Source organism: Arachis ipaensis, chromosome B05 (genome assembly GCF_000816755.2).
Source record: "Arachis ipaensis cultivar K30076 chromosome B05, Araip1.1, whole genome shotgun sequence".
Lineage (NCBI taxonomy): Eukaryota > Viridiplantae > Streptophyta > Magnoliopsida > Fabales > Fabaceae > Arachis > Arachis ipaensis.
The window spans coordinates 148108050-148118970 of NC_029789.2; the positions used below are offsets into that span (position 1 = coordinate 148108050).

The following is a 10921-nucleotide window of genomic DNA, read 5'->3' on the forward strand; positions in this document are numbered from 1 at the left end:
CATCATTTTTATACATTATAACCGATTAGTGCTTTTTTTTTTTCAATAAAAATCCTCTAAAATGAAAAAATTGGTAAAATAATAAAGTGAGAAATTAATCACTTTTAAATTAAGACATACATTTTATAAAAGTTATAAAATTAATAGTAATTAATTTTTTACTTTACTACTTTATCAATTTTTTTATTTTAGAGGATCCTAATTCTATTTTTGTATACACGTAATATGATTATTTCTAATCACATAGATTTAAATATAGCTATTGCATAAAATTAAAGTTTAACTCATCCATAATTATAACAAAAATGAAATCAAAATAAATAAAGATGGTCACAGCTTTACATGAGTGGTTGATTTAATCTAGGAATAAAATTTACTACTAGTTAGTAGTAGTTGGTTTTAACTTCTGTCTCTCACATCTTTTAAATCTTAACTTTTTCAAAATGGCTTGAATGTGTGTATTTTATTTATTGTACTAAATTATATTATTTTATCCTAGTTTGCTCAAAAAAATCTGTTTTTTTTTTTCTTTGTTCTTATCCAAAATATTATTTTTATTCTATTAAATTTATCATCTTACTTAATTTCAAAATTGGCAAGATCATTTCAAATTGAAAGTATTACAACAAATTTCTTGCATATAGCTTAGTGAGGTATCATGAGTTCATGATAAAAACATGCTTGAAGCACCATATTAACTATGCTAGCATTTAGCCACAGGATAACTAACTTCCTAATGTATTTAACTGAAGCAACTACTTATGTCAATTGCACATATATCAAACAAAACAGGGGTAACCAATATCTTAACAAGCAAAACTAAGCAAGAGAGAACCAAAGAGAATCTGAAATACCGGTAATGAGGCAATAAACTCATGAGCCTCAGCTAGGAGAAGCAGGCACTTCACTCAACTCCTTTTGCCTCAGATATTGTTGCAGTATAGTGAGCCTAGCAGTTTCAAATGCAAAGTAACCCAATGCCGAAAAGCAAGCACTATGAAGAACTCTAAGCCCCATTCCACGGGTAAGTCCAACCCACCCTTCCTCCTTTAATATCAGCTTCACCGTTGCCGAAACCCCGCCGTACACAACAGCAGCAGCCTTGTTCACAGCATCTCCATGAACCTGAGTCATCAGCCTTGTCTTCACCACATCCAAAGGAGTGGTTATCGAAGCCGAAATTGCGCCGGCAAGTGCGCCGCAAAGCACACTCTGAACAGGTTCCAAGTGAGACTTCTTAGTAGTGTTCAAAACCGCAGCTTTCAAGTACTCAAATGATGAATAACTCAAAACCCCAGCAGGTAAATTCCTCAGCAATGTAGCTGAGTAACCAGCATATAACCCTAAAAACCCATCCTTTTCTAAAATCTTCACCAAAACCTGCCAAGATCTTCCCTTTGCACCAGCTTGCATTCTCTGAGTAATCAATTCCTTAGGTACCATTATAGCAGAAGACATAATATTTCCCATTGCACCAGCACTCGGTGGAATCAACGGAGAAGGGAACCCTTCAATTTTGGATAGAAATGACTTACCGAACTCGCAGGTTCCGAAAGACACTGCAGAAGAAGCGGTGGATCCAACAATAACCGCAGATACGCCACTGTAGAATCCGAGAATACCCTTTTGCTGGAAGGTCTTCACGACCGCGTCAATGGCATTCTTGTAAAGTTGGGATGCTCCTTTGGTCTGCATCTTGGTCTTGATTGTGTCGAGCGGGTGGAGGCAGACGTAGGTGAAGGCGCCGGCGATTCCGCCACCGGCTGCGCCGATTAGTGCACGCTCGACGACGGTGAGGTTTTTGAGCAAAGTTTGGGGCTTTGGGGCGGGCTTTGAAGTGGGCCGGATCCATTGTGGGCTGTGAGCGGTGGGGTATGTGGCAGTGGCGGTGGCGGTGGTAGAAGCGAAAGGAGGGTTTGTAGCGGTGGCGGCGAAGTGATTGAGGATGGAGGGGAAATCAGTGGGGTGGCGGTGGGGATTGGGATTAGGAGAAGGGAGGCCAAGAGAGGATGAGATCCTGGCCTCCATTGAAGAGAATCTGGTGTGAGCTTCGGCCACTCTTGCCTTGCGCGTTAAACACAGTCAGTGACAGCGGAGCTAAAAAATAAAGGCACCACTTAAATAAAGATGCCAAAAATAACTTTATGGTAAAGACGCCTACGTGGTAAAATTTAAATTATACATTCTAAAGCCACACTTTTTACTTAAAACCATAATTTTTCACAAAGAAAAGCGTCACCTAATGGAAAAAAGTAAATTAGAATATTTAAGAGAAGAAATAATTAAATTATCAAAATTAATAGATCAAAAATTAATGATTTTAACTAATATTAACCGTAATGACACCGAATTCTTAAAATCAATACAAAATTATTTTTCTCAAAATCTTTATTTTACTATAAGTTTTATTGAAGGACTTCAAAAACTTGAAAAAACTTATTTTTCACAAGGAATTTCTAAAAAATATTACCATGGAAATGATTTTCCACGTCTTTATCATACTTTTAACCCACAATTAAATTTTATAGTAGATATGCTTGAAGAAATATTAGTATCCATAAAATTTCAAAGAAATAAGGAAAAAGAGAATCCCAAAGAAGAAAAATTTCAAAATATAATCAACATAACAGATTTAAAAGTAAAACCACCATTGAAATTATGAATATTGAAGAAAAATTAGAAGAAGTTACAATGCTTTTTAAACAATTAAAAATGGCTCAAGAAAATAATATTATGGAACAGGGATTTCAAATAGAATAAGAATTAGTAAATTCTGAAAATATAGAAAATGAAGAACACATCCTAGATTATTCAAGTGACGAAGAACCAGCAATTCCAATACAAGTAAAAAATAAAGCTGGAACATCTAAGAATAATCAATCTCAATTTAAATGGAAACAGGTTTTGATAATTATGCTTTTAAAAAAGAGTTTATAAATAAAGATTCAAAATATACAAAAATACCATCAAAATACGTTCCTAAAATCCAGGAAATGGAAGGAGAAAGAATGCTCGATTTAGACTGTAAAAAGAATGAAAAAGAAATTTTCGAAAACTGGTTGAATTCCTTCTTATTAGAAGCCTTTACTAATCCAAAACTTAGTGAATTGTCTGGAAGAGATATTTGGAATTACATATGGTTTCATACTAAAGGAACTATAAGAGATTATATGATATCAATAGAAAACCAAATAATAGAAGAATTAGCAATAAAAACAACAGCTTATGATAAGATATTACATATAATGATGATTCTATATAAAGAATTTTTTGGAAAAAATATTATAGATCATAGACAAGAAGTCTATAATAAAGAATATCAAGAAGCAAAAAACCATTTAGCTAATATTCAGATATATGATTTATGTAATGTGGAGTCTTATATATGTGAATATAGAATACATTATTACAAATTAAAAGAAGAAGATAAAAATCATTATCTTAGTATGTATATAACAAAACTTCCATATCCTGCTAATGAATTTATAATGGGAAGATTTATAAGAGAAATAAATAGAGGGACAATTGAAAATAATTTTGGTGGAGCAACCTCTGCAATAAGAGAGGAAATAAAAGAACGTTGTATGCAAGAAGTGACTCAAAAAAGATTTGCAAATATAATTAGAATTTGCTGTCAAGATAATGAAGAGATACCTCAAAAATATGGTCTTAATAAAAATTTTCAAAGAAAAAGAAAATATCAATTTAGAAAAAGAAAATACTATCCAAACTGGAGAAAAAAGAGGTATTTTAGAAAGAGAAATAACAATAAAAATAAAAGACAAAAAAATGACTATTGCCCAAATAAAAAAGAAAATTGTAAGTGTTGGTATTGCTAAGAAGAAGGACACTATGCAAATGAATGTCCAAAAAAGAGGGATAAAAAAGATCTTACCAAACAAATAGAAATTGCTAAGTCTTGTTTCATGGAACTATTAGAAGAATCTGATGATAACTTAGACTATATTTTTGAATATGTCTCAGAAACAGACTCAGAGACTGAGTAATAATGCCACATTTATTACTATAAAAATAATAGAAAAATTTATAAATGCTTTCATAGATACTGGAGCAACACAATGCTTTGCTAGTACAAATATAAAATTTGATTGGAAAAAATTAAAGAAACCATTAAGAGTTAGAATAGCTGACAAATCAATACATAAAATTGACCAAAAAGCAGAAATGACTGAAATTTTTATTCAAAATTATAAGTTCATTGTTCCATCTATTTATATGTTAGATTCTGGAATGGATTTTATCATAGGAAATAACTTTTTAAAGCTATATCATCCATTCATTCAAGAATTAACATATATAGTTTTAAAAGCTCCACACGATTCTTCAATAAATCAAAAATCAAAACGTATAAAAATACCAACTACTACTATAGATAAGTTCTTAAATTTTAAAATATTTTCTATATTAGAAACATGTTATTTAAATTTATACTTTCAGATAAATATTCCAAAAAAATAATCTTGAAATAAAGATAGAAGAACTTTTGGATGAAATTTGTGCTGAAAATCCTTTAGATATTAAAAATACAAATAAAGAATTAGTAAGCATTAAATTAAAAGATCCTACAAAAGAGATAAATGTTCCAAATAAAATTCCTTATTCCGCAAGAGATAAAGAAGAGTTCTCATTAGAATGTAAAGATCTTTTGAAAAAAGGAATTATAAGATTAAGTAAAAGTCCTCATGCGGCTCCAGCCTTTTATGTCGAAAACAATAATGAAATTAAAAGGGGAAAACAAAGAATGGTAATTAATTATAAGAAGATGAATGAAGCAACTATTGGTGATGCTCATAAACTTTCAAGAAAAGATTCTATTTTAGAAAAAATCAAAGAAGCAACTTGGTTTTCATCTCTTGATGCAAAATCAGGATATTGGCAACTTCGTTTAGACGAAGAAACAAAGAAATTAACTGCTTTTACTTGCCCAACAAAAGAATCAACAAGTGTGTTGCTCTATGAATGGAATGTATTACCATTCGGATTAAAACAAGCCCTAGGTATTTATCAAAGATTTATGGAAGAAAATCTAAAAGAATTAAATGAATTTGTTTTAGTATACATTGATGATATACTAATTTTTACAAAACAGGATAAAGAAGATCATCTTCAAAAATTATTAATAGTTTTAGAAAGATGTAAAGAAAAAGGATTAGTTCTTAGCAAAAAGAAAGCAAGAATAGCAAAACAAGAAATAGAGTTTCTTGGATTAATTCTATCCACTCATGGAAAGCTAAAACTTCAACCAAATATTTTAGAAAAGGTAAATTTATTTCCTAATAAAATAGAAGATAGAAAATAATTACAAAGATTTTTAGGGTGTATAAATTATATTTCTGATCAATGATTTTTAAAGAATATAACAGAATACACTAAAAGCTTATTTCCAAAAATAAGTACTAAAAAAGAATGAAAATGGGAAGAAAAAGATAGTATGCAAATTCAAAGAGTTAAAGAATTATGTGAAAAACTTCCAGAACTTTATATTCCAGAAGAAAACGACTACTTAATAGTGGAAACAGATGCTTCAGACATAACCTGGTCAGGATGTCTAAAAGCTAAGAAACCTATAAAAAGTTTGGAACAAGAAAAAGAATCACTAGATTCTAAAGATTCCCCAAAGAAATTACTTTGGAGGTATATTTCAGGGACTTTTACTCCAACAGAATAGAGATATACCACTCATGAAAAGGAAACTCTAGCAGCAATTAAATCTCTTAAGAAATGGAAAATTGATTTACTACCCAGAGAATTTACATTAAGGACAGATTCAAGTTACCTAACAGGTATCATACGATATAATTTAAAAGTTGATTATAATCATGGACGATTGGTAAGATGACAATTATTTTTGTTACAATATCCAATAAAAATTGAATATATTAAGGGTGACAAAAATGTTATTGCAGATACATTAACAAGAGAATGGAGTTCGTCTACAACGCATTAGATCAAGAAATTCAAAAATATGAGCAAGAGCTCGAAAAATGCAAGTATTGTCAGCAAATAAGAACACAGATCCAATCTCTCAAGAAGGCTATTCAAGCAATGAAATCAACACAACAAGCGAAACCATCAGAGTTCAGCCAGCTAAGCATGGTGCACAAATCAGGTGAAGAAAAAATTTCAGAAAATATAACAATTGCTGAAATTATTAAAAAATCCACCCAGGATAAAAAATATTATGTAATTTATAATGGCCTCATGAAAGGAGTATATGATGCCTGGGAAAAAGTAGCACCATTCACACATCAATCAAGGATAATTTATAAAGGAGGATTTTTAACACTAGAAGAGGCAAAAGAATCCTTCAGGGAATATGAAGCTCTTCATCCAAAGCAAACCCTAAAAAGAGCAGATAAAGCTCCAATTCAAACCCAGAGAACAGGAATAATAAGAAACATTCCTACAAGGGCTGAAATCAAGGAAAAGAAAAGGGTCTGTAGATCAAATCTCAGAGAAACCCTTAATATAGTCCTGAATTGGACTGAAGAAAAAAGGGCAATTTTAGAATATTATCCTATTGCCAAAGAACAGCTAACAAAGCTGGTTATCTTTTCAGATGTTTTCCCATCTGACACTTATCAGTTCTTCCAGTATGGATTAATTGATACAATTTTAATTTTTAATGATCTAAAAATTATTAGTGAGTTTCCTGCAGGATTTGTTGATGCAGTAAAGAGATTTAAAAATATGATTGACAATGTAAATCCAAGGGATATATCCCTAAAATTTACAAACAGTAAACCTATTTTTAATGAAGAAGAAGAATGTTTGGTTCCAGCACACCAAGTAATATTCATGTCCGTCTTCCCAGGAAATTTTCCACCAATTGACCAAATTCAAGATTTAACAATTTACAGTCATAAAGGAAGGCTAGCCAGCACATTAGCAAGGGTCTTTGAAAGAACTCAAAAAATAACGAAAGAGTCTCACACAAGGATTAATTATAAAAGTAGAAATACCCTCCTTGTGTCTAGTAAAAGAAATGAAATTGAAGAAAGAGAGATGAGACTCTTGGTGGAATTTGAATCAGCATTCTACAATTTATCTGGACTTTTAGAAAAGCTCCCTGAAGGGATAAAGAGAAATCTCTGCTATTTGATAAAAGATAGAGAAGACCACAAGTGCCAGCTATGTGCCTCAGAAATATCTGAAGAAAGCAATAATAAAACAGAATCAACCCACATGGTAAAAGAAGAGGACAGTGCATCTGAAGCCCACATGATAAAAGAAGAGGACAGTGCATCTGAAGCATCTCTCAACATTATTGCATAATGACGTAAGTGCTTAGGTCATAAAGCACCAATAATGTAGCTGGTGCAAGATAACAAACAATGACGTAAGCAATGACGTCATAAGAAGGGTAAGGATGGGAATTGTCCATCAGACCCAACTATTATAAATAGGTTGCTTAGACAATTGTAGAAGGCACCAGAAAACAGAAAGCAGGAGGTTAAGAGTACTCATATGCTAGGAGAGTAAGGAGGAAGCTGCCGAAGCGATTCTGTAGTCTGACAAAGAATTCCCTTAGGGAAAAATAGTTCTAAACTCCCATCTGGAGTTAGTATCTACAATCTCCCCTCTGGAGATAAAAATACCTTATGTAAAATATACTAAATAGAGAAAGCTTTTCTCCAGAAAGGTACATCTTCATCCTAGTCCTTTTGTTATGAATTATTTAGAAAGTTTAGAATTAACAGAAGAATTTGATTATTATAGATTAACTGCTTTATTAGATAATGAAAAACAGGCTGTTCTAAAAACAGAATTAAATCTCAAATCAAATGAAAATTTTAATAAACAAAATCTTTTAAAAGAAGTCTTTAATAGAAAAAATATAATATACTATGGAAAAATTCAACTTGAAGTCCCTATAAAGATAAAATCTGCCAATGGAGAACTTGAAATAGCTTTGATAAATGATGAAAAATTGAGTAAACAGATTGAGAAAATTAAGGATCAACAAAAAAGATCTAAAATTGGATGGATTTATATTAGTACGATACAAGTCTTAATCAAATCTACATATATGAAAGGAATTAATTCACCAATAAGCTTAGCAATCTGTGACAAAAGAATTACTGATGACCCAATAGATCAAATAATTAGAATTGTTCATGAAAACTTGGCAAACGTAAATGTTAAATTCAACGCCCATCTTGGATACGCTATACCTTTATCAACTGAAAATTTTGGAAGATCTATAAGTTTGGCTTATAAATTTCACAGAAAGAATCTAATGGAACAAGATGATGAACTATTTTCAATTACATATGCAATAAATTATGCTTTAACAAATAGCCATCATAATATAATATTTAAAAACAGAGAAAGAATTTATGTCGATGAATTATTTCAGAAAATTGTAAAAACAGAAATACCAACATATAAAGCTAGTGAAAATCCAGTTCTATTATTAAAAGAACCATCAGGAAAATTGGTTTCATCGAATTTTCAAATAAGAGAATCTAAAATTAATAGCCCTTTAAGTTTATCTAAGCTAAAGATTAAAGAAGAAAATTATGAAATAAAAGAATTAACAAAAAAAGGTTGAAAAATTAAATGAAACCCTAAATACTAAATTATGATAATAAATAAAGAAGAAATATATGTAACTTATCAAGACAAGAAACAAGAGCTCTTTGAAAGAGAAAATCGTTTGAATTATTTACAGTTTTCTGAAATAAATCAAAGAGCATTTGAAGCTCTAAAAATAATCTATGACAAGTTGAAAAGAGAAGTTGAAGAGCTAGAAAAATTAATAGAATCTCTAGAAAATAGTGATGAATCGATGATAGAGTTTGCAGAAATTCTAAAATAAATAATGAAGTATAAAAAGATTGCAAAACCAGAAAATAAAATAAAAAGGAAAAGGGCGAAAAAATTAAAAAGTAAAATAGAGGAGTATAAAAGGGAATTCAATAATCTTCAGATCGAAATTGATGATCTTATAATAAAAAGGATAGAAATAAGAATAAATATAAACAAGTTGGAATTAAACTTAAAAAATTTATAAATGCCTGAAAAACCATATTATGACTTAAAAGAATTAAAGCTGTTAAAAGAAAAAATGGAGAATGAAGTTGAAAAATTAGAAAGATATTTAGAAACAAGAGAAAGTGTAGAAATAAAAGAAGTTTTTGAGGATTTGAGAAATTATATTAAAGAAAAAGACAAACAGATAAAAGATTTTATATACAATAATCCATGCAAAAAAGAATATTATAATTATGATAGAAATTAAAACAGAATTGAAAATCTATAAATATGAAATCAGAATTTTAAATATACATCAAGGACTAGTAATAAATGATCATATAACAAATACAAGAGAAATAGTAGAAATTGTCAATACTTTAGATTATGAATTTGCAAATTATTTTTATCAAAATCCTTTAAATAAAGCACCACCAATTAAATCTATACAAATTATAAACTTATTCAAAGCAAAATATGAAGAGTTAATAAAAATTTCGAAAAAGAAATTAAAAGAAAAGTCGAAATTGAAAAATTGGTATCAGAGCCAAGTTAACAATTAAGGGTAACACTTTCTCTTTAAGCAACACTTTTAGTGATACACTTTTAAATCAATAACAACCACAAAATAAAAAACGTCTTTACAAAAAGATGAAAATGACATCTTTACCGTAGCATCCCAAAAAATAAAAGCGCAAAATCAAAATTATCGGTAAACACTTAACATACGTATCTTAAAATTATTAAAAATAATATAATATAAGTTTTAAATAATATTTGAGAACCAAAACTCAATATCGTATTTACTAATAAAATTTTAATTTCGAAGACAAATTTCAGCCCCTTCAGTTTTTGTTGGACGAAAGATAGCCTTTCTTAGAGCTTCAGTTTTCGGGGCAGAAGTTTTGGGGTAACAAAACTATTTCCTTCGAAAAGATGCTGGCCTTTCCTGAAGCCCACAAACTCCCAGTGTATTAAAGGATTGGGCTCAACACAATAGATTCTGAATTTGTAGCAATACCAAAACCACAAAAAAGTTCTGAATCAATACCAAAAAATGTTGTAGGTTCTCTCCATCATTCCAAATCCCTTAACTAAGTGATGAAAATTCAAATCTCGCCTCAAATACAAAAACATGTCATTGCTAATTTTTTACCTCGAATGGAAGTTCTCCCAATAAAAAAGAATTAGTTATTCCTTTTAACAATAACTATATCAGTTTAGGGGTGCTTTTATAAAGACGTGTAAAACGTCTTTTTTAAAGACGTGTCGCATTATTATTGGACATATTAATAAACTGGTTATTTTTTAATTTTTTAACAAATTAGAATAAAACTATTTTTTTTATAATAATAACAATAAATTCATTTTTTTTTGGGATCTAATTGTATTTTAAAATTTTTATGGATTCAAATGTCTACAAAATAAAAAATCAGAGATGTATTTGTCTTTTTATCAAAAAGTTTAAAGATATTCGATTTAGATTGTGTAATTCGATCGGATTAAATCGGGTCTAATAATTATAATGCAAATAATTGGGTTTATTATTGTTGTTATAATAAACCGATTTTGTTCTGGTTTATTAAAAAATAATTTATTAACCGGCTTAATAAAGATGTTCAATAATAAAATGACACATAAACATCTTTAAAAAAAGATATTTTTAATGTCTTTATTAAAGTGGTCTCCATTAATTTATCTTAAGACTTAAAAAATTGTCAACTCTAATTTAAAAAATATTAGGTGGCTAATATTTTTCTGTACATTTAAGACAAGTAGACAACACTAGTTAACTCCTATTTTTTTCACTAAAAATGTTGTAAACTAGTATTTCCCTTAATTAAATGCATCACTCTGGTTTTCTTTTTCTTTCAAAGAATGTTTAGGGTTTTCTTCTAGTCTTTATGATAGACAAAAGGTCTTT

The 10921-nt window shown here is 29.7% G+C and overlaps 1 protein-coding gene across 1 annotated transcript; it reads right to left on the reverse strand.

Moving 5' to 3' along the window:
- On the reverse strand, positions 589-2106 carry LOC107644912 (protein MITOFERRINLIKE 1, chloroplastic-like). Its single transcript, XM_016348868.2, has one exon. It carries the CDS (start codon positions 2026-2028, stop codon positions 883-885), a length of 1146 nt encoding a protein of 381 aa, XP_016204354.1. The 5' UTR covers positions 2029-2106; the 3' UTR covers positions 589-882.